The sequence below is a fragment of the Cyclopterus lumpus genome, chromosome 23 (assembly GCF_009769545.1).
Source record: "Cyclopterus lumpus isolate fCycLum1 chromosome 23, fCycLum1.pri, whole genome shotgun sequence".
NCBI lineage: Eukaryota > Metazoa > Chordata > Actinopteri > Perciformes > Cyclopteridae > Cyclopterus > Cyclopterus lumpus.
In genome coordinates this window covers 10,914,584-10,939,671 of record NC_046988.1, presented here as the reverse complement: position 1 = coordinate 10,939,671, position 25,088 = coordinate 10,914,584, and the positions used below count along the sequence as shown (strand labels likewise).

The 25,088-nt window shown below is 43.7% G+C and overlaps 1 protein-coding gene across 4 annotated transcripts; it reads left to right on the top strand.

Annotated features, from left to right (window-relative positions):
* The first annotated feature begins 1,301 nt into the window (after nucleotides 1-1,301).
* Nucleotides 1,302-25,012, top strand: strip2 (striatin interacting protein 2). 4 transcript variants are annotated; one of them, XM_034526461.1, is made up of 22 exons: nucleotides 1,302-1,515; nucleotides 5,182-5,251; nucleotides 6,907-6,981; nucleotides 9,602-9,736; nucleotides 9,863-9,983; nucleotides 10,945-11,013; nucleotides 11,718-11,824; nucleotides 12,030-12,157; nucleotides 12,413-12,601; nucleotides 13,225-13,275; nucleotides 15,612-15,844; nucleotides 16,733-16,798; nucleotides 16,900-16,963; nucleotides 17,097-17,168; nucleotides 17,356-17,430; nucleotides 17,761-17,858; nucleotides 18,267-18,393; nucleotides 19,376-19,476; nucleotides 20,006-20,072; nucleotides 20,184-20,288; nucleotides 20,636-20,840; nucleotides 21,734-25,012. In XM_034526461.1, exons 1-22 carry the CDS (start codon nucleotides 1,405-1,407, stop codon nucleotides 21,982-21,984), a joined length of 2,520 nt encoding a protein of 839 aa, XP_034382352.1. In that variant the 5' UTR covers nucleotides 1,302-1,404; the 3' UTR covers nucleotides 21,985-25,012. The 4 variants fall into 4 exon arrangements, with proteins under 4 accessions (XP_034382352.1, XP_034382350.1, XP_034382349.1 ...); XM_034526459.1 differs by lacking the exon at nucleotides 13,225-13,275 and having other exon boundaries at nucleotides 1,302-1,425; XM_034526458.1 differs by lacking the exon at nucleotides 13,225-13,275.
* The last annotated feature ends 76 nt before the right edge of the window (nucleotides 25,013-25,088 follow it).

The window sequence follows — 25,088 nt, the reverse complement described above, 5'->3', positions numbered from 1 at the left end:
CACCTTAAGTGGTTTGCCCAATGTGTGGGTTGTGTGTTGGCTACATATGGGTGTGTTTGGCCACCCACACACCAACCCCCAACCTCTGCATATCAATAATTCACTTCTTCTCTGCAGGGTGGGTGACAGGAGTGGGGGGGGTGGGGGGGGGGGGGCAACCTCCACCTCCACCTTTACCTCCATCTAACATTTAAACTGGAGGAGTCACAGAAATGAAGAGGCAGACACACAAACTGATCTGGACCCCTGACAGCAGATTGCATGACAAGGCATTTTATTACCAAGGAGAAGAACACAAATCTTATTTTATATGAATTTGGTTTGACACAGCCTGGAGGAAACGCCATTCATCAGTCAAAGCTGGTGGTTGGTATTGTTCTACTGCATCTGGAGCAAGAACACAACTGTGCTGTACAACACTCAGTAACCACATACATTATTTGGTCAAAGGGGAGTTAAGACCACAATGTGACTTTTATTTTTCTTTGGAAAGAAACAGCATGTAATAGCACTGACTGTTCTCTGCCTACATAAGGCGAGCCGGTGAGATAGATATAGCTATTATAGTGCATTGTTAATTGAGTTTGATGGACAATATGAATGAGTCAATAGATAAATGTAATCTCATTGGCGAAAAAATAAGACATCAGATTGTCCTGGGACAAGGTACGTAGCATAGTGTAGCTGTCATCTCATGTGGTTAAGCTAACCCTTTAATTACATTAAAATTTAAGAAATTATAGGTCAATTTATGAAACCGGCTCCTACATTTCAACAGGCAAGAAGGCCGATGAAGAAGCAAGAACATATTTTGTATGTAGTTAGTCGTTCAATATATTCCCATTCCGTAATTAACTCTCTTTAATTTTCACTTTTAGTGGCGCAGCCCGCCATTCAAGTTGCCTCCACAAACAGAAAGAAATGATATATTCCTGATATCTATCTATATATATCTATATATATAGATAGATATATATATATAACTATATATATATATAAAATCAGGAATACGTTTTTCTGATTTATTCCTGATTTTTTAAAATATATATATATATATGATCTTGTTTTAAAGAGAGCACCAAAGCCTCCATACGAGGTGCATAAGAGCTACGTCTGCCTGTTCAGCCATCAACTCTCTATCTTAGTGCACTAACCCTGCCTAACACCGCCTCGTTTACCTTTCAGGTAGTCAGCTGACGCTCCTTTCTGCTGTTGACTCTCTAACCCCGCCCTCTCGGAGCGCACAGGGACAGTGAACCAAACGGACAGGGGGGGGAGGAGGCGGAGATCCACAACTTGTCCTCAGGAGCCGGTACTCCTCTCGGCGCGGTGCAGTCGCAGCTCGCCACCCGACCGGTATGCACTATCTGCGGGGGAGGAAGTGAGCCGCGCCGACCGGGGAAGATGCAGGCGGAGGACATGGAGGTACCTATCATTAATAACCTTAACGATAACGGCGACAGGCAGAGGCCAAAAGGGAAAGATGTGTTCAAGGAGCAGCAGAAGGAGTCGGAGGTAAATTGGAGAGGCGATTGTGTGCAGTCGGCTATTACCGCTTATGGCACAGGAGCGCACTGGAAGTGTGTGTGAGTGTGTGTGAGAGAGAGAGAGAGAGAGAGAGTGTTGTTGCTGGGTAGCTTTCCGTCCAGCTGAATGTCCTTCCTATGCAGCAGTGAGTCGACGTCTTGGTTGGAGAGCGTGCAGACAGGCAGGCATGCAGACACCGAGGTGTTATTTTGGCAACCGGCTCCTATAAATAACCCCGCAGTAATCCCACAGCGGTGCTCAGCGTGGAGAATGCAGGTGGTGAAATGTGAAGTCCGAGCCGCTCACCCACCAACTATGAAGCATATCTCTCAGGATTATAGTCGTTTGATATTTCCAGGTTTTTATTTTCTCTTGCGGTAAATAATGCATACATTAAAATGTCCTTATCCTTCATAGTTGACATTGGCTTGTGTCCGTCAGTTCTTCAAGTAATTCAACGTTTGCAGGTCAGCAACCAACTATTATGTTCACGATGTATTCATCTGCAAACGAATTCTCTATTCATCAATTAATCATTTGGTCCGCAGCATGATAGATAGTGGAAAAAAAAAAATAGCCCATTGAATTTTCTAATGTTTCTTTCCCAACCTGACTTCCTTCATATTGCTCATTTTATTGATTGATTTCTAAAAAAATAATTGAGCTGCAACCTCACAAGATCTCCTTGAATCCAACCATTGATGCAAAGACAGACCCGTTTACAACAGTTCTGAAACATGGACCTGCGGGTCTGCTATGCTCCTCTGAACATAAAAGCAGCATGGCTCATGTTTGGCCTGATGCTGCCTCTTTTTTTAGTGCCTTTTAGCTGTAATTCATTCCCTCGTGAAAAAAAAATCTGAGTAGATGTCCTTTTCATTCCTGGGTTTTCTCGGTCCAGATGGATCCGACTAGTTAAACAGTCAAAGCTGCCATCCAGTCAAACATCCAGTCACCCCTGACGTCTGTGTTATTGTTTGAGCACAGTGAATGTTTTTTTGTTGTTGAGGGAATTAGAGCATATTCATCTCACAGCTAGATGGATTTGGGGTTGAGTGGTTGAGGATTGTGTGTGTGTGTGTGTGTGTGGGAGGGAGGGATGAATGCTGAAAGCACTAAACGTCAAGGCCATATGTTGATGCTAATACTCATGTCCACGGCACTGGAACGAACTGGGCTCCTGTGTCTGTCTGTTGAGTTAACCTCAGATCTGATTGGCTCATGTACAGTATGTGAGCAGTCGTCTCTTGTCTGTGTGGCATATGTTGGTAGGAGTCGGGGTGGCCTGCCTTGACATTGCCCCCAGTGTTTGCACACTGATCTGGGGCAGAGTGTTGGGGCAAAGAAACGGTGCCAGCTTGGAGTGACGACGACTTTCGTTATCAGCTGGCGACAGAGAGGGGAGACAGGGTGAGGGCCCAGGGGGGGGGGGAGCCTGGATGAGAAAATGAAGGAGAGGGAGAGCGAGGGAGAGAGAGACAGGCTTTTCCTGTGTTGACGTTCACGGGAATTAAAGAAAGATCCCGGTTGAGTTTGAAAAGATCGGCCACCTCAGTTTCAGGGGCAAGTCGAGTCCCCGGCGCAGCCTGTCCCTGGGTGTCTCTGGGTTCTTCACCAGATGGATGGTGGATGAGGCGGCTTGTTGGATGAGTCATTAAATGTAATAGTAAGTGACCACAACAGTAAGCTTTAAAAGTCATTTCTCAAAGTAAAATGGTCAAACATTTTCATGTTGTCCAATATATATTGTTTGTGATCTGTTGGTTCGACAACATAAGCCATTTGAAAACCAAATGTTCCCAATTATCGGACACGTAATGGATTAAATTAATTTGTTCATACATTTTTTTATTGAGGAAATGATTGATCTTGTTAAAATGGTACTTCATACCAGTTGAGCTAACATAACTTTTAGTCTGGAGTATGTTTCAAGCTCAAAGTATGCTGATCCTGCATTTCCCATAATGTAACCGTGAGACTCTTCTAAACATTCGTGTCTTTCAAACTCCTCACAACCAGTTTGTAATATCACGCTGATGATGTCATCATTGTTTGCTATTTCGTTTAGGTTTAAAAAGGTCTTCCGGATGAGAGCTGTGTGCAATCCAAAGTTTGATGGTCTGTCGGTTGGACAAAACAAGATGTTTGGAGGCAATCACGAGTCGCCTTTTTATGATGGACTGAACATATAAATGAATAAAAAATAATCAACTCGTTATAGTCGATAATGAAAACGATCACCAGTCTTGGCCCCGTTTCGTAACAGACTGAAGCATCAGACAGCAGGATGAATGGGGAACAGTGGACAGTTGGAATATCCACTTGCAGCACAACAAAGTCTGGAATAGCTTTCGTACATCTGAGGTTGTTCCTTGTGTGAAGACACGCTGTCGGTTGATAATAGAGAGCTCGTAAAAGGATTGGCATTGATTTTGCATTTTACAGTGAGTTAAGCAATTAATCCCTGTGATATTATAGATGTATTAGGCCATTATTAATGGACTAATGATTTTAACACATAATGGTATGGCAGTTGGTTCTGTGGCTGGTTTCCATAATCGACCTCTTGCAGCTGGATCAATATTAAGCAGACGCCATAAACAACATCACATTATGTGTAGTGTGGAGGAAGCTGAAGGGACTGAAGAGGAGACTAAAGATCATCATTTCATAAGTGACATTGTGGCGCTTGTGACTGCATGGCCACCCCCACGTACCTTCATCTTCTTCTCAATGCACTGGAATTTAAGTGGAGCCGGATAAATATTGCAACATAAACAACTAAGTCAGTTAATCCTTGTTTAACCAGGATCGCTGACTCAGAGCACATCCTTATTTACAGTCCTGGCCCTGGGGCGATGTTCACAGAGTTAAACAGAACTAACACTGGTAGCTTTTCACCTCCCAGTGCTGCCAGGAGGGACTTTTTTTTTTCTCTTCAATGTCATTAACATGAAATTAATCTTCAATCGTCCCTTCAGGGAAATTGCATCAGTTCACATCCGCTACTGAAAAGGATAAAGAGTTACAAAAATTCTCGCCTGTATGGAGCCGGTGAGGGCGCTCTCTGAGGCGTGTGCAGCCGGTCCCGTGCTCATCACAGGGTGAGGCTGAAGGCTGAGCCAGGAGAGACCCTCGGCTGCATACAGCAGCTGATCTGCTCTGACACAAGGGGCCAGGTTGACTCTCTCTTCTCACTACTGTGTATTGCTCTGCCGCACACCTGGGGTTTTGTAAGGGAGAGAGCATCCTCTCATCGTTCAATCGGCCTGATCAAAGCTGAGAGAGCGTGTGTAATTGTGAGTGAGATAGTGTGAGAGAGGGGAGAAAAAACACATGTAAATGACTAATCAACGGCGCCCTGAATATTCAGCAGCCAATCAAAAAGTACGAGCGATGAAATGAAAACCGCGAACGAGCTGGAAGAGTGTGCGTGGGTGATGTGTGGAGTGGAAGTGTGTGACCGTGAGTAGAGTACAGAGTAGTGTGTGTGTGTGTGTGTGTGTGTGTGAGTGGGGGAGGGGGGGTGAAGAGCCTGCAGTATGTTTGTGTGCATGTGGGTGTCTGGACATCTGTGATTATTATCATTTTTTTTTATCTGAGATCGCTGTCCTACTATAATGTTTATGCAAATGTGTGTTTTGCTCTTCGCAGAGCTCCATGGAGTCTCCAAACCTGGAGTTTGAGTACGGAGACACGGACGCACTGACTGCCGAGCTCTCAGGTGAGACTGGCCGGCCTCCCAACACCGGTCTCGGCTTCCAAATGGTTCAGAAACATGAACATTTATGTATCACATAATAACACATTCTCATACAGTAGGAGCTGCATTCAATGTACTTCCTCCTGAGTGAGAGTGATCAGGTTAAATCAATGTGAGAAAACGTATGTTTGATTCTGTCACCATATCTGCTACATATATTGTTGACTAATATCTGGTCATTTTTTTAGCCGTGCTAACGGGGATGTCGTTACATCATGTTGGTCCAGACTGAAATATCTTAACAGCTATTGGATGGATTTTCATGACATGTTGTACAGACATTCATGGTCCCCGGGAGATGACTCCCATTGACTTTGATGGTCCCCCGACATTTCCTCTTTTGCCTCGACTACCATGACATTTTGCATTGGTGGCACCCACTGGATGAATTTGAACGACTTTGATGATCTCCAGACTTTTTTTTTCTACTGCCATCAGCTCAAAGTTTGTCCAATATTTTTAGTTTATGACCAAGTATCTGCAAAACTAACGACATCCCTGTCAGCCTAGCACGCTAGCACAGCTGTCTTGATATGCCACAAATATGCCATTTGTAAACCAGGATGTTCCTGTGCCTTCATGCACACGTCTGGCCTGGTTACGTGCTGGAATCTGTCCCTTACACTTTCCTTGTATCCAGTTCTCCTTTCATGTCAACCTTTATAGTCAAACTTACACCTATAGAAATCTGAATGATTGGAAGATATAAAGCCTTTTTCTGCATTCTCGAGGTTTTCTTCAGCCATTTCATGTTACAGTGTTATTCATCAAAACGAGACGATGAGCTGACACGCTGCTGAAGGCACAGGACTAAATGTGGCCGTCCTGACATGTTTTCACGGGACACATTGCATGACTAATGTTACTCGTGATCACAAGAACTATGATTATACATTCAGGACTACTGTATTGTTCCAGCATCTGCATATCTGGTAACTGCTCATGCGTGACTTGGATCTTGAATTATAAATGCCCAAAAGATGCATAAAAGACCGAGGGATAGAACTCAACGGTGCCGACGGATGTGTCTGATAGTGTATTTATTTATGTTTATCTCGTAGTTTATTTTTAGTGTGGGATTTCGATTGATTGTCCTCCTGGCGGATGGCATGCGGTGGCTGAGTGTTAGTCACGTTGGCGAACGCACACAGACAGTCACAGTGGCTTTCTGGCGACAGCTCCTTGGGGGTTGACTAGTGACGAGGAGAAGCATGGTGACTGCGCATGACACGGACGAGCTCACCGCTGAGGAGACAGGAACTGGTTTAGTTTTTGGAAGGTAGAGCGGTTTACCTGCGGGAGTGCACCTGTCTCCTCTTTCTATTATTATTATTATAATAATAATAATAATAATAATAATAATAATGCATTCTATTTGTAAGGCACTCTTTATTATATTCCGTTCTATTCTACTTAGGGCTGTCACTACCCATTTTCTTTATCATCAATCAATCTGTTGGTTGCTTTTGATTAAATGACCAATTATTTGATCTATATAATACGTGAGGACAATAAAAAATATAAAAATACAGAGAAAAGAAGGAAAGTACAGAAGCTGTAAAACCGATATTTTTATATATTGGCTCTAATTCTGTTGTATTGTTTTCTGTCTACAGAGCTCTACAGTTACACAGAGGAGCCAGAGTTTGCCCTCAACCGAGATTACTTTGAGGAGGACTTCAGGAGCCATGGTACTGTGTGTGTGCGTGTGTGTGTGTGTGTGTGTGTGTGTAGCAGATTGTAATGTCTATTAAATGGCTGTGGATAGGCTGTTTGCACATCCCTTAATGTGTTAACATCACTTGTAGGGTACCCAGTGTGCCGTTCCCCTCACATGAAGAGTAAAGACTGAGCTCCAATTGTGCTTTAGACACTAAATTACTCACAGAAGTCCAAAGCCAGTAATGTTGTTTTTAACAGCGACCGCTGCCACGCAGTCCTTTTGTGTCGCTCTCAATGCCCAGTTGGCCCCAGTTCAGTGCTTGATAAGAGTGACCATGAGTGAGATGATGAAGGTTAAATAAACAAAATGTTCACGACACCGTGCACACATGATGAAATATGTGTTGAGGGGAATAATTAGATAAAATAGAGGCGTATTCGCATTGCAGCAGTCGGTCGCTTGCGCCGCAACGTTATCTTTCATTTTTCTTTCATTCCCATTGAACAAATTCTCTCTCTTTTTTTTTATTGTTGTATAACAAATTTGACATAGCAACTGAGATCGTAAAAAGATTTCCCCGCTCCAGTGCTAGCTCCGCTTCACACTGAAAGCTGTCAAAGGGACGTGTTGAGCTCAGTTCGTTTGGTTTTCTCACCTCCCTGAAGTGCGACGCAAGCCAGCGCCGCTCTTCAGCGTGCTGCTGTGGTTTTTTTAATTTCTTTTTTTAAGCCGACCTGTGCGAGGCGGGTCACCGGGCACATCGGAGCTCTGCTCGTATAAGCCGGTCAAAGAATGAATATCCCCACAGATTCTCATGGGCCCATCCTAACCATGCGATTAATATTTGGTTCCCAAGAACAAAGCAGCTTTTCCAACACGAGTCACCGTCTGACAAGAGATTATGCTCTCTTTACCAGATATTCTTAATCACGCTGTCTTGTCTTGAAGATCAAGTTTGATTCTAATTAACATTCCATTAAAAAGAGAGAATACAGAACCATGATTTGTTTTAACTTTTCACCGTATCTGGCATTCGGTTGTTTTGGGTTAATGGCATTATTTAACAACATGCCACAGAGATCACTCTGAGAAAAAAAAAAAAGTAAGAGGCCACTAAGGTCTCAAGTCACTTTGGCATCTTTCTATTTGGTCGAGAAAAAAAGCGAGACGAGCCTCATCCTGAATTACTGTAATTATCACAGTGTGTCTGATTTAGGCTCTTTACTGAAAGAATGGAAGATTTATTGGTGACGTGCTGAGCTCCACCGATCATGATGATGTTCTGCTGCTTTAATGCCTATTACTGTCCGAGTAATTAAATGAAGCGTCTAAAAATAGAAGACTAACACTGTTACAAAAGGCTTTTTGCCAGAGAAGGCATGCATTTCTTTAAAAGCTGTCATTTTTAGTAGTAGTAGTAATAATAGTTTTGCGTATTGGTCTCTGCTCACGACACTGACTCTGGTTATTACTGCTCTGTATTATTCAACAGTCACTATCTTTCAGCTATTTGCAGAGCTGATGCATTGGGCCTGAACATGACAGACACATCAAAGCAGCAGCAGCCAGTCCGTCTCTATATTCTCACACACAGTTTAACGGCATGAGTACTGTGAATATCCAGATCAAGGTTACAGTTTAACCAAAATTAGATTCGAGGAATACAGCTTTCACAGGCTGTACGCCATCAAACACTCAAAACCAGTAAGGCTCAGAAACGGCAGACAACAAACAAGAACAGCAGGCAGGTCGGGAGTGGGGAGGCCAATAAAGACATTTCAGGATTTTGTTTCTATGCGTGAGGGCCGAGCATGGCGAGGTAGCAGGTGGACGGGTTCAATACTGCTGCGATGCCGAGGGAGCAGGAGGTGGCGTTTGACTGCCAGAGCTTTTTAGTTTGAGGGTGGCAGAGTCTTTGGCGGGGTCGTCAAAGCTTCACAGTTTATTCTTCAGGCTCACGCAAAGGTACTTAAAGCCGTCCACCGCCTCCAGTGGCTGGCTATTGATGGCGGTGGGGAAGTGAGGGTGGGGGGAGCGTCACAACGGATGGGCCCCCTTCGTCATGGTGACGGAGGAGGTGACGGGCTGAGTCCTTGGCTGTGCGAAAATGTTGAAAGTATTTGACAGGCAAGATTACAGCAGAGCAGGCGTCACGCGCGGCAGGCCGGTTATTTACAGCCACCTGATTTCCCGAACAATCTGAGCTTGATTAATATTTTATGAAACATTGAGGGGGGGGGGGGCAGTATGACATGCAGGAAGTAAAGAGTAAGGGAATCGCTACAGGGAGTAAACCCAGACAAAAATGGAAGTGTAACAGCAGGAAGAAATCAATCCATTCCCAATTTTGCAGGACATGCAGACTGGCTTACATAATGTATAAAAAACAGATGATAACGAGGGACAGTGACTGATAGAAAAGATAATGAGTGATAATAACAATAACCTAGCAAGCATGATAATACAGTAACCTAATGGGTATGATAACACTTTACTGCTATTTGAGTAGCATTTTAGCAAAATGGTAAACATCTGTTTAGATTTAACAACACGATTAACTAACGCCGACGTAGGAGCCTACACTGTCTGAGGCAGAGGACAAAAGATGAAATGCCGTCGCCCACTGTGTTGTCGTGTCCTTCCTGCAGCTCGAGACAGACGGTGGATCGAGCTGACGGTGGAGGAGCAGAGGTCCTACGTGATGAGGCTGCTGGACGCGCTGGAGGTGACGGACAGAGACAAGAGGCTGAAGGTGGCCAGGGCCATCCTCTACTTGGCTCAGGGTGCGTAGGCCCGATGCGTCTGTCCACACGCCACGGCTGTAAACTACTGCCCTCCCTTTGCTGTTCACTTTCACTTGAACGGAAATGAGCTTCTGAAAGTTTTCCGCACACCTTTCTTTTCCCCAGGAGTGTTTGATGACTGTGACACGGAGGTGGACGTGCTCCACTGGTCCAGACACAATGTCTTCCTGCTCTACGACATGGGCATCTTCACGGCACTGCTGGAGCTGCTCAGCATGGAGATAGAGTGAGTAGGACGTGCCGAATATGCTGGGGACATGCGAGTCATTCAAGAACACTCCCCAAATGAAACCACCAGCTACAATGTCCCTTTCACCTTGGATTTGCTTGATAAAATAAGATTGACAGATTTGCTACTGCTGTACCCTAACACACGAGGGTATAAGAAAGGGACATGAAGGGCAAGTAAGCCATAGAAACAGACAGCGCAGACCTGCAGATGCCTTTTCATGAATGTATGGCCCATTTGGGTGATGGCCTGCTGGCAGTAAAGGAAGGACGCTAATGGACGCTAATACAGGGTAAAAGTGCCCTTATGTGTTTCTCGGATGAAGGGAATCTTTATCCTCAAATCCTGACATCTTTCATAGGGTGGCCTAATGGTTGTCATGTTATTGATCGGTTCGAAACCCCCGAAAGAGTCTATGTTTATTTCTCACTCAATGTCCTCCCTGCTAGAAGCTTTTGTTCCCTCCTGAGGTCCATGGGGATAGAATTGACACCGACAGACACAATGAGAGCGACAATGAAACGCAGGAATACAGTAAACACACCGCCTGTGATTCCGCACTTCAAACCCTCCGTTGAGGACGCGGTGCGGCAGCGGCTCCTTCAAGTGTGCTTTTGTTGCTGCTGGTGTCGGCCTCAGTTGGGATCCGGCACTTCTTTGTTACATAAGCTTCTCTGAGGCATCATGGCACAGTCTGGCCTATCGACATCCTGCACATTCAAAGTAGTGTAAGAGAGCCAATCGGGGAAAGAAAAAAAAACACACACACACAGTGCTGCTTGTAGAAAAAGCATTAAAAGGGCATCGCATTAAAGAAAATTAGACGCTGGTTGTGTATTTTATAACCTTATCGTCGTGCTTTTGGAAATTGATTTTGTGTTCGCAAAGACTGGCTCTTCTTTTTCAAATAACCCACTAAAATGATGCGAGGTTTTAAATTGTGTTTTGGTGTCTGCAGTAACAACCAGGCATGCAGCAGTGCAGTGAGGAAGCCGGCCATCTCTCTCGCAGACAGCACAGAGCTCAGGTGCGTAATGCAACTACATGACTCGGAGCCGACTCCACATTCCTCTTACCTCACACAAGAAGGAAAATATCTTCCAATTCCAAAATATTTTTCATGCTTTCCTATCTGTCATCTCGCCACAAGCACACATGTTTACACAGACACAGACCTAATCCGCAACATTTAATTATATTCTTTTTACAAAATAGGCTGAACACCCCTCTACACCCACATATACACACTCATATGTTCACACATAGGCAAAGCGCCGTCTGTTCATTTCCCAGTTGAACACTTTGAAATAATTACTGGCTTGAGGAGAGGATCTGCCCCTAATTGCTTCCACAAAATTGAAGACCATTATAGTTATTTTGAACTGGGAGGCTTTGTTGAGCGAACAAAGCGTTTATTAAATAAAACAGCGCCTGAATTGCATCAGGTAATTGTGACTGGATGGTGCATTATCCTGGCAGAGAGAACACACCATTTCCTCTCAAATTTATAAGCAGATTGCAGACAATCCTCCTCTGCTTCTTGCACTTCCCTTTTTCATTGCTACTCATCATTTCCTCAATCCAATTATTGCCTCTTGTACTTGTTGACATCTCGGGCCCATTATTATTGTTCCAGGCACCAGTTAAATGATCACCACACACACACACACACACACACACACACACACACATTTGGTCAAGTTGAGAATTGTGTCTGTCTTTTCTTTGCAGAGTCCTACTTAGCATCATGTACTTGATAGTGGAGACCATTAGAGTTCAAACAGAGGATGACCGACCTGAGTGGAGAGCATCAAGAGAAGTCTTCAAGAATGAGCTAGGTGTGTGTGTGTTTAACAAATACAGGGCACTGAAATATGCTGTGGTGGTCTACTTTTATAAATATATAATCCTTTGATCTAAAAGAAACCCCTGCTTCATCGCCATCATTTCTCAAAAGCGCAGGAGAGTCTGTCTTCGCAGTCACTTTCATATATTCAGATATCCAATGCCAAAAACACAGACTTTGACCTTTTGACCCCTCAGGTTCCCCTCTGTACAACGGTGAGCCCTTTGCCCTGCTCCTCTTCACCATGGTGACCAAGTTCTGCAGCATGAATGCCCCGCACTTCCCCATGAAGAAAGTGCTCCTGCTGCTCTGGAAGACAATACTGGTGAGTACATTATGACCGTTATGCCAAGACATAATACACGTCATTTTATAGTATTGGTTTGTGTATTTCAAATTTCTTTTACATTTTTTTTAACATACTTTCCATTGCATTACAATCCCATATCCATTAATTATTTTGATAATGTGTTTTACAGGCTGCACGGTGACCTGGTGAAGATGCATCCACCTGCGTACCTAATTCACTGCACACTAGCCTGTGAATCACTGCGTTTCTCTCTCCATCCTTATCTTCCAGTTCACCGTGGGGGGTTTCCAGGAGCTTCAGGAGATGAAGGTGCGGGGCCGGGAGCGCCTCAACCTGCCCCCGCTGCCGGAGGACAGCATCAAGGTGGTCAGGGCCATGAGAGCGGCCTCGCCCCCGGCCTCTGCCATGGAGCTCATTGAACAGCAGCAGCAGCAGAAGAGAGGCCGCCGCAGCCGCAGGGTACTGACCCAAACTCACCAAACCCATTCAGAACACGCATTACACTGTCCTCCATAATTGATCCTCGCTCACACACACACACACACACGTGTGACGCATTCACTTCAAATACGCACTTTTAGACGAGGGGACATAAATGCAACATTTTAATGTGCATTCATTGAAAACTACATGCACATATCTGAAATGTTGTGTTTTTTTACTGTACTTTTGCAGCCAAAAGCAAATCATATGTGAGACAGTGTTGCAGAAGGCAGGGGTGTGTTTGCTACCTTTAACCCTCCAGTATAACTGAACTTTATTACTAACATGACATTGTAAATGCGACCTACATGTGAGACTAATATTTCCATTATTTGCTTTTTTTAAATTATTGTTGAACAGCTTCATCTGTTTCTGAAGTGATCCCATAGACTTCCTTCGTTAACTCATCCTCTAACAATTTCCCAGGTCCGTCTTTCCAAAAGTTCTTCAGTGCCAACATCTCTGGGTCTGTGTCGTAAGTTAGAGACCCAGAGATGCTATTGGTGCCGGGGCAGCTCTGTTTCTAGAGCTTTGACCGGACAGGCTCTCTCTAATTGCACTCTGGTCTCTCATTGCCCCTCTTCCTTGTGTTCCCACAGAGTGCCTTTGTTGATAGCTTGGAAGGAGACAGTCCCTTTACCAAGAAGCAGGTCTTTACCCACAAATTCCCTCTATTCCTTCTGCATTTTCTCTGGACTTTTTGCACTCATATGCCACATCCCCGCCATCAAATCCCGTCTCTTTTATTGACCTTTTAAGATTCTCCTCTCTCTCCTGTCATCTAACTTCATCCAATCATATCATTTTGCACCAAAAACAGAGGAAGCAATATTTAATACATCAGAAGTTGGACCCATTGCCATTTTTTTCTGCCAAAGGAAGTTTTACAAGAATTATATTGTGTGTGTGTATATAAAGCATATTGTCTGGACACTCCAAACTATTGGGCAACATCTATTATGAAATAAATGAATCAGAAACCAGAAGTGTAATGCTCCAAGTGGTTTCGGTGGAATCCTACTTGCTCCCAATACTTAAGGAAAGAGTTTGTCATTTAAGAAATACACATATTTTTGGCAAGGTAACCGTGACAACAGACACGAGATTGGTATCGATCTTCTCATCTTACTCTCGAGAAGAAAGCGAACAACTGTTTTTCTTTCTTTAGAGCCTTTTAATTCAGTCATCACCAATTGCATATTTTCTTCCATTTCCTTTTTGTTCTTCCCTTTACTTGTTTACATTTGTTCCCTTCACCCTGTTATTACTCCTTCCATGCTTATCTTTTAATTTCCCACGCATACCTGCCTATATCCATCCTCCTTTTCCCTTTACGCTTAATAATAATCTTACTTCCATCCTCCTTAAGCCCCTAATTGTTCCAACTGTTTTCACATTTTGTTTTCTTCCTTATATTTCTCCCATGCTTATTCCGTCATGTTCCTCTCCTTCCACACTAATCCATTAACACCTCACTCCCTCTACTCACCTTTTGTCCTCCACCTCCACTGTGGCCTGCTCAGTTCGTGGGGGGGGGTGGAGAAACAGGGTTGACTTGCTGGCTGTTGTCATTGGCGTGGAGCGGTCACTATCCACTGTCCTGCAAAGTCCCCTCAGCAATCTGCTGTAATAGCATCTCCCCTGTAGTTTTCATCACATCGCTACCAGGGTTGTCACCTTGCACTGTGGACTCTGGACTAGGGGCCAATGTCCTTAAAATGCATTCATTGAGGAGGTGAATTGAGATCGCCATGACCGTACTCTCTCTTCTGTAGGTGCTGCATTTGGGTCTCAGTTGACCTCACTCTCAGATGGATGTCATTGAAAGCGGTTGTCCCCTAACCCTGATCGAACACCTCCCCACTACAGTAGCTTTACCTGCCACATACCAGAGAATGGCTTCTCCATAGAGAATGGCTCACAACACGGTTTCATCTCTTCCTCCCTCCTCCCAACCATACACTCACTCTACCTCACTTAGGCCAGCATCGGTCCTCCCACTGGTGCCCCATACATTGACTGCACTGGCTCAACTAATGCCAAAACGCTGACTCATGCCTGATGCTTGCAATATTGCCAGAGTCATTCATCAGAGAAATTGTTTGAACTGCGACGTGTGTGTGTGTGTGTGTGAAATGGGTTTGTTTTTGTAGATAGTGTGTGTGTGTGTGTGTGTGAGAGCTCAATATGAGTCTGAGCCTTTTGCTTGCATTTGTCTCTGTATCTTTTGAAATGCAGATGCGTGGTAAGTTCAATCTGAAATGTTGCTCGCTGTTTTTTTGGGGGGGGTTGCCTTTGGACAGAGCCAGGCTAGCTGTTTATGCTAAGCTAAGCTAACGGTATCCTGGCTGTAGCTTTATAGCTAACGGACAAATATGCAAGTGGTATCTGTTTTCTTATCTCACTTTCTGCAAGAAAGAGAATAAAAATGTTGAACAAATATTATATTATTTATTAGGCTATTAGTAGGCTGCTTGCATCCGATATATTGGAAATACCTGTCAGCAGCTTTGTCATTAAGACACATCAGTGTACCTGAGGCAATAAAAACATATCTGCTCCACTATGGCGGCAGTTTGTCTGCTGTGTACTTTACGTTAGTCCTGCAAATGTATTCATACCGTCAGTGTAATTGGGAGATATGTGTATATACCAGTATACTTTAAAATTAGCGCTCTTTTAATTTTAAGAGTTTTTGTCTTTCAATGGGTTTTTCAGTATTGCCCAGTATACATTCTTGGAAATATATTTTTGGAAATGAAGTGGGTTTGAACAGTGTTTGGCTGCACAGCATGAGCCTGCTTGTTAAGGGCTTAAAGGTAATATATACGCTATCAGCTAAAGTTTAAGTGGTCATTCCTCAGTTTTGCAGTTTTACAACTGGAGTTTACCACATTTTAAATGTGAGATGGGCTAATTACTCATTGTATGTGTTTCTAGGTCATTTTGCTTGTTATAAGCAGTCCTCTCTCTCTCTCTCTCCCAGCCCCTGGTCAAGCAGGACAGCCTGGACACGTACAACGAGCGGGACCCTTTCAAGAACGACGACGCCCGGGATGAGGAGGAGGACCCCGAGGACACAGACAGCGGCATCGAGGGCGAGGTTGACCCCTTGGATCGCGATGTCATCATCCAGCCCCCACCTCCGCCGCCTCCCCTCAGACCTCCTACAGAAAGGGTCAACTTCCCCAAAGGCCTTCCCTGGGCCCCTAAAGTCAGGTTAATGAACAGTTTTAATTTCTGCACTTTGGATTCATAAACAAACACCAATAAATGGTAACGCATTATAAATGTTCTTTAAACTGCCCTCTTAAAGCCTTACTTCAGGATAAATTGCACTAATTACATCCACACAACATACCCCAAGCCAGAAAGGAGGCGTTAACACAGATCCTGCACACATTAATAATCGGCTGAAGTCAGACCTTTCGGTGATAAATCGTACTGATACTCATTACTGTAGCTGTCTGGCATATTTCTTTGTTAGTTCAAAAACACTTGGCTCAATTCTACTGAATAAAACGTCAAAATTTACCATTTGACCACTAGAGTAGATAAAAGCCTCCCACCCACAGCCACGACTTCACACCATTTGGCTGGCAGCTGGTGTGTCTTCCCACCCTGATTCTGTGCCACCATTTGAGTTAGGTTAAAACCAAATTAGAAAATTGTCTCACAGTTTGCTCCCCTCGCTGTCATCCAGCAATATGCTTTCCATCTGTGTATTGCTGACTGTAAAGCTAGCGTGTGGTGTCTTCCCAGGGTGCGTGAATAATGTCTCTGAGGGAGGACACGAGTGCTTTACAGCAGGCCATTTATTATGCATTCATTATCAGAAAACCTATTTTCTGTCCATCTATTAGTGAAGCGTGTGCATTGCTACGCCTCTGGATCGGGGGTGCTGCAACATACCGGGCTGATTTAGTAGGAGGATCACGGAGAGCAGCAGCACACGGTGTGACTGATGGGATTTGAGGGAGCTAATGCGTGCATTTGTGTGCACGCATGCGAGTGCTCCCATGAAAACTGTCTGTTTGGTTTGTGTGGCAGCAGGTGTTCTCAAAATGAATCCTGAATCTGACCGCGGCCTGTCTTTTGCGTGTGCAGGGAGAAAGACATCGAGCACTTCCTTGAGACCAGCAGAAACAAGTTCATCGGGTTCACTCTGGGAAAGTAGGTATTTAATTTGAGACGTAAACGGTATGCTTTTAAAAAAAAAAAAAATGTAAACGGTGTCTTCTCCCACTCTTGTGTAACTGTTTGTTGTTTTGCAGTGACACAGATACCCTGGTGGGCTTGCCTAGACCCATCCATGAGAGCGTCAAGACTCTGAAACAGGTGAGTGGGGAAATCACTGCCTCATGTAGCATCTCACTAATTCATTCACTCGTTATCTCATTCAATGATATAAAGGCTTAGAAAGAGTGTTAACTCTCTTTCTCTCTCTCTCTGGTTTTCTTGTCTTCTCCAGCACAAGTATGTGTCCATCGCTGAAGTCCAGATCAAAAAGGAGGACGAGCTGCAACAGTGTCCAATGAGTCTGGTCAGTCATGTCACCGTGACAATTATGAACAGTCGTGACACTGCAACTCTGTACATTTTTTTTTTTTTTTTTTATGTTTAAAAGCAATACGGGTACATGACCGGAATATTTCATTTGTTGAATATTTAATCGAGATCGAAACATGGCTGTTGTTGTGGATGTGAATTCATTTCTGTGCATTGTTTAGGGTGAAGAGGAGGTGGCGGAGACACCAACAGAGATGCTTTACCTGGGCATGCTTCCTAACCTCTCCCAGTATGTGGTGAGTGGCTCATGTATGGTAACTAATCACTTTTTACACAATCCCTCACATTTCTGACCCTTGATTCTCACCATCTTGCTCTGAAATGTATGTTACATTGACTGTGTGGAAACACTGTAAACCACATCATCTCTGTTGTACAGTTTCTCCCAACAAAAGGGAAAATTGATTAATAATATAGATTTTGTTTTGCTTGGAGTAGCCTGTCAGCACTGATGCACATATATTGTAACATATTCAGGCATTCTTAGCAGCAATCTTAGATCATACAGAGCACATAGGACCTTTTACACAACACAATATTGATCTCTGCGTTGTCACCTGTGTCAGATTGCCCTCCTGAAGCTGCTGCTGGCTGCAGCTCCAACCTCCAAAGCCAAAACGGACTCCATCAACATTTTGGCTGATGTGCTGCCTGAGGAGATGCCGTAAGTACTGTCGAGAGACTGCTGCAGTTTGACCACACGTTTTCTCATGGTGCTGTCATCGAGAGCAGCACATAAAATATGCATGTATGTTGTCAAATGTCACCATCATTTAGATCTAAACATAGCACATAAAAGATTATCAGGCCAGTTTCTATGTTTTTGTTTTTTTGGAAGAAAAGCTCTTATTCTGAGTTTGTTTTATTGTCTGCAGTATGTCTTAGTTTTAGACTATCTGACACCCAACTAGAGGGCCGTTCCCTGTTGAGATTCATACCAGAATATCCAATCAGAGCGAACAGTCAGTCTTTTCATAGTCATGTCGTTTTTGAGACAAAGTTGTATTATCATTAGAGACCTGAAGGCCTTACTGTGCGTGTGTGTGTGTGTGTGTGTGTGTGTGTGTTCCAGTATCACAGTCCTTCAGAGCATGAAGCTAGGAATTGACGTGAACCGTCACAAGGAAATCATCGTCAAGGCCATCTCTGCTCTGCTGCTGCTGCTCCTTAAACACTTCAAACTCAACCATATTTATCAGGTTACACACACACACACACACACACACACACACACACACACACACACACACACACAGTCCTCCCTTCTATAGACACCTCACATTATTGTCTCTCATTTTACATTATTCTTCTACTTCTCCATGTCACCTTCCCCCAGCACAAATGTACACTATTATCCATGCCCCCCCCCCCCCCCCCCTGTGCTACCTTCAATACCCTCCACCTGATTATCCATTAAAACATGCCATTACTTTCCTCCTTTCATCCTCCTCTCCACCCCCACATATGGAGGACCTCCATCCACTCCTCACATCTCGCAACCTCAGCCTGATAGACCCACAGTTGGTCCATTCCTCTCAATGAAGACGGAAATCAGATTGAAAGAAAGCATCTGGTCTGAAATCTGCTCTTTATAAAAAGAGAGGATTTCGGCCTGTTTCAAGCACTATGATCTTGTTTTATTTATCAGCTGTTCAGCGCATGGGGAAGGGGATATTTTCTGTTACTAGGAAGAGACATTCCTTCACACTCTTAATGGCTGCTCTGTAGGGTTGTAGTGGTAGCGCCCTCTGCTGCTACAAAACTGTATTACATGCAGTACATCAGCAGTATGCAGCTGTAGTGGGAAGTCAAATCGATTAGTCGAGTACATTATTTGGCTCCTGCACAAGCACTATGATAAGAACTGCTTTTGAGGATGCATTTATTACATAGGAATGGAAAACATTACATGCCGAAAACAAGGCGAAACATAGCACATTTGCACATTTGAAACATCCAGAGTCAATGAACCACTGAACTGAGGTAAAGGATTTGTTTAGCTGCCGTATGAGAATATAAATCCTGGTTCTTGACCCTATAGGATTCGTTTTTTTCCTCTTCATTCCTTTTTTGAGTCATGGATTTTCCCATCAACATCGTCCACAGAACTGAAGAAGAGTTGAATCTTAATTTTTTTTCCAGAGTTTCAAACTAATTATTCCGCCTCTTCTTTTCCCGCAGTTCGAGATTGTCTCCCAGCACCTGGTGTTTGCCAACTGTATCCCACTCATCCTCAAGTTCTTCAATCAGAACATAATGTCCTATATCAGTGCCAAAAACAGGTAGCATCCTTGTCTCCTACTCTGTACCCTCACAGAAACCACTGCACGTCTCGGTTCGCTGTATCACAACAGACGAGCTTGGTTTGGTGCAACAGATGCGGGAAAATTGTATAATTGTGTCTCCATTTCCAGCGAGTCATGCTGGAAATGAGCTACCACTTAACTACTATTATGGTACCTATAAGAATGAGCTTGGCGGAGACCCGAGGGTTGTGTTTGAGAACCTGCTGTTAAGACGGCTAACCAGGTATTACGGACATGACTGCAATCTTGCATGAATCGGCAGGCAACAGGAAGTGGAACAGATGGCCTCGCAGCAGCAATGCAATGGCAGGGGATTCAGGTGTGAAAGAAGAGAAATGAACATGAAGCCACATATTAGGTCACAGGAGGCTTTGGCAACAGGGGAAAGGACCAGGTCAGGCCATTTTAGCTCAGGTGCAATACTGTAGGAAAAGCCCTCTGTACTGTATAAGAAGAGTATATATTTGGAAAGTGACCGGTGTGTTTGTCTGTGATTTCCCTGCAGCATATGTGTGCTGGACTTCCCCCACTGTGTGGTCCATGAGATGCCTGAGCTCACAGCTGAGAGCCTGGTGAGTGAAAACGGTGTCAGCGAGAGACACCTGATTGATGCTCTCTGGAGTGTCATCATGACATATGTGTGTGTGTGTGTGTGTGTGTGTGTGTGTGTGTGTGTCTTTCAGGAAGCGGGAGACAGCAACCAGTTCTGTTGGAGAAACTTGTTCTCTTGTATCAATCTGCTGAGAATATTAAACAAGCTGACCAAGTGGAAACACTCCAGGACAATGGTGAGTAGTTGTGCACCGCGGCAGAGCCTTAGACTGGAGCCTTAGGGTGGGGTCTTCTCCTGTAAAATGAGTCTGATGTATCATATTGTGTTTTTGAAACGGTTGAAACAAAAATCGTCAGTGTGGTGATTTCAAGAAAGGAAATTGCATATTTGGTGAACTGGACACAGAACTAGATATACCATCTCTGGGTCCCCATCTGAGCACGTACAAAGCCCACAGCACCGAGCAGCCAGTCCATGCACATTTTCATTTGTATATTACACAGTGAAGTGTTTGCAGCGTGCCTCCGGTATACCACAGTGCGCTCAAACGGGCTCCTCTAGTCAATGTCATTCCTTTTTCAGATGCTGGTGGTGTTCAAGTCCGCCCCCATCCTGAAGAGGGCTCTGAAGGTGAAGCAGGCCATGATGCAGCTCTACGTGCTCAAGCTGCTCAAGATCCAGACCAAGTACCTGGGCCGCCAGTGGAGGAAGAGCAACATGAAGACCATGTCAGCCATCTACCAGAAGGTCCGCCACAGGCTCAATGACGACTGGGCCTACGGAAATGGTAAATAGCAGTCTGTGGAGCCAGATTCATGAATCCTTCAAACTGGGCTGGTAAAGAACCAATTTGGCTCTTTAGATAGGATGGATCTCATCAGTTTAATGGCAGGCTGGCCACAGTTTATTACAAATAATATGCTTTTCCATTTTTCTCCACAATTTATACAGCCAATAACTGATAATACAAAGAGTTCACAATCTAAACGATGACTAATTAAGTAACCAAGAAAAGAGAATAATAAAATAAACAACAATAAAAGGATTGATAGTATGTTTTCTAAGATCGAGTTTTCTAGAAAATAAAAAAAGACCACGGCAAAGGGAAGCAAAAAGGAAAATACAGTTGTTGTTTTACATTATCCTGACAATTTAAAGGGCAACGGAAAGCTAAAAAAACGTGTTGCCATGTAAAGAATACATTTACCCTCGGCTCTGTAAACATGACGGTAAACACAATTTAGTAAAGGTTAATACATCTGTCATTTCATGGTAGATGTGTACATCTGTGTATATGTTCCCGTCTGTATGTACGCACTCTGCGTCTGTGAAATACAATGCTCTGCCAGCCATTGGCCAACAGCCTGGAGTCTGTTGCCATAGTAACAGAGAAAGGGGGACTTTTCAGGGTCACCGTCCCTCACAGGAGAGCAAGTGATCTGTCACCATGAGTGTTGGAGAGAAAGATAGAAAGTAAAAGAGGGAGAGAATAAGGTAGGAAATAGACGAAAATAAAAAAGGGGGGCGGGGGGGAGGTCCATAATCAATACAGGCACAGGTGATGTGTCGTCACTAAGAAAAAGGATAGTGGTAGATTTAAGGGGAAAAGTCTTAAGTGTGAACATCCAAGCAAATGAAGGGTCCGAGAGACTGATGAAGTATCCCCTCCTCTCGTCCCAGATATCGACGCACGCCCCTGGGACTTCCAAGCGGAGGAGTGCGCCCTGCGGGAGAGCATCGAGAAGTTCAACAGCCGCCGCTACGACAGGAACAAGAACGGCGACTTCGTGCCCGTGGACAACTGCCTGCAGAGCGTGTTGGGCCAGCGCGTGGAGCTGCCCGAGGACTTCCACTATAGCTACGAGATGTGGCTGGAGCGAGAGGTCTTCTCCCAGCCGATCCAGTGGGAGGGGCTGCTGCAGAATCCGTGATGGAGGGAAGGGGTCTTAGGGCGGGGGGGGTGGCCTGTTTGGTTTCAGGGGGAGTTATGGAGTCCAAGGAAGAGAAAGAGAAAGAAGCTGGAGATGGAGAAGCCACCTCCCCAGGCTTTCCCGTGATGGGAGAAGATGGAAGATGAAGGGTAATATGGCGCAAATTTAACGAACGAATAGAGCTGCCTACTCTAAACTCAGCACAAATAGATGTTAACATGTGCCTATGACTACTGTGAACACACATGGAGCACAGAGGTAGCAGTTGATAAGAAACCGCTGTAGCAGGAGACTGTTTCGGCCAGGTACACTGCCCCCTCCCCCCCAAAGAATATCTTCACCACTTTGTCAATTTATATGTCTCCCTTTTTAAAATGTTGGTGCTTTTTTGAATCCTTGCTACATCTTTTCCTATTTATTTGTATCGATGTGTGTGTGGTTAAATTATTTTCTTTTTTTGTTGTAAATTTACATGATTTCTAATCTGTTCATCTCTTTTTCACACAAAGCCTATTGTCGGTATTGGGTTGTGGTCTGTGGATGATGGGTTTTAAAGTTTTTCTTATGTATTTAAAAAAAAAGGCCTTTGGGAAACAAACCACAGGGTAATTTTGATAGTCCAAATGTAGACATGGGAGCAATTTCCACTAATGGCATAGTGATCACTTAATATGTCACCAAAAAATAAAAGACATATACCAGCAGTAAGTGGGGTTAGGGTGTGTGTAATAATCTGCAAAATAGGCAGATTTTTTTTTATATAGAGTCCTTGCTATTCCAGATATCTCCAGGAACTTTGAATCCAGAGATCCCAGAACCAAATCTGTGAGCGTTGATGTCATCCAGGATTTTTTCGCGCTCGCATTTGGAACCTTCGTCCTGTTATGGTCCCAGAGGAAAGCTCTGTGCGGTGGCTGTGCACTGCTCTTCAACAGGGCTGTGCTGGTTAATCAGACTGCGTTTGCCAAAGCAGCCATTTAAGTCTTCATCCTTGTTGTCTTTTTCTATTTTAAGATCTAAAATACGGTTTGAAAACTGTTATGATAAAGCATACATTTGTGGAGGTTAAGTTTTCGAGTGTGAATCAAGCTCCTAGTCGCCACATGTGGCTGTTGGGGGGAGGGCGGGGGTGGGTGGCAAGACAGACACTTCTCCGAGTTGTTTTATGGAACCTTCCTGGGCTAATCAAACCTCAGTAATGAGAATAATTAACAATCCTGACTCCCCGCTTCAACCAGCGGATTCCGAATCTTTAGCTGCCTGACAAACAGCACAACATGTACCCCACTGGGCCCCTCTGAGTTGGCCTTATTAGGCTTCTAGGAAGAACACAACTGTCACACAAATGGTGCCGTTTTTCTTATTCCTATTCGTCTTCACTGTACCTTTTTATCGGTTTCTTCACGTCCAACTTCCTTAGCGGGCTCTCGAGAGTGGAGATTGTTTCCCGGAAATGTTTGAAACCGAAGCGCACAAACAAGCACAGAAAAAAAGCATGTTTACCTTTCTTTCATATCATTCGCGCCCGGTTCAGAATGTTGTCACCTCGAGGGGTCGAAAGCAGTCATTTATTAGCTCGGCATAGAACAATACTTTTGACACTCAGTCTTGTGCTTCTCTGTGGAAATGTGCATGGCCACTGTTTGTTTTGGGTGCCTGGTGACATTTAAATAAGGTCTTTGGATTGGCTTTTTTTTGTGTGTGTGTTCTCAGTGTTCTGCATTATATGGGTGTTTTTGTTGTTTTCTTCAGGAAGGTGAAATTGTTAAATAATATTGTATACTTTATAGATTCTCAGGTTTATGGAGATAATATATTGCAAAAGTTGTAAAGCTTCCTTGCCATCATCTATCTCACTACCTGCAGTGACGAATACACATTTATCATCACGTTCATATCTGAAAATAACACCTCAAGTACTAAACATGTACTGCATAGGCTGGATATTTTCACTCGACACAATAACTCATTGTGAGTTTGTATTTACGTCAGTGACATTTCTAGTTCAGATGTATTTTTTTTGTATCTAGTGCCAAATTTGAGTGCCATTTTCAGTTTTTATTTCATCGGTGTTGCCTTTGTGATCACATGTTAGGTCCTTCATTCAAATCACAGCTGAAGGTTTGCAATACAACATTTTTATTTTCTACCTAAAAATTGTACAATCAATAAAAATAGCTGTTTTCTTGTATATGGTACAGTATTATACCATAATTGTTTAGCATTGTATAGGTGTTACTACGGTGTATGTATATAAATGTGTTTTTGTTACATTTCCATATCTGAATATATGTCTAAATGAATACTCAATACTGCAGTTGTTCAGGGGTATGTGCAATTACAGATCCATATAGGCATTATTCAATGCAATGACAAAGTACAATATCAGAGTTCCTTATTAAACAATGTTGAACATTTGTGATTGTTTGTAAAGTAATCATTTATTAGCTAAGTGAGGCGTACAGAGGGTTGGGAGCTGGTACACACACTGTGAAGGTCAAACTGACCACACATTCGCATCACATCACACATTTCCTCAGGCCAATGTTCCAACAGTTCGGGTACAGCTGTTGTGCATGGGGACGCGAGCATATTCCCCTTTGTGACTGGCTGGTGCTGTAATGATGGAGTCAATAGCCACGGAGAAATGGGTACACAGAGTTTTATTTTGTATTTGTACGGTAAATAATGCCTATATTTCAAAGATGGAATTCCAGGTTTGTCAAAATTCAAGTCTTTACAAGTAACAAAAGTGTGCAATAATGAAATAACTGCATAAACTTGCCACTAGTATTCATTGATTTATTTTTGTCAGCTAAGAAGTGTAGCGTGTATTGCCCTATTCCTGTTGCAGCAGAATACAAGCAGTGTGAAAAGGGACAGAAAACATAACCCCATTGTGACATCTTCTGAATGAAGCTTACATAAAGAGACAGTTGCTGTGTCGGAGCACCGCGACCATGAAAGCAGCAGCTTCAGCGGCAGAGTGACTCCAGGCAAGAGACATGACTCACTGATCGCTTGGATATTTAAACAATACACAGAAATAGTGTTTGAATGTTGGATGTTAGCATATATTCACTGTATTTAGTACAGTGAATATA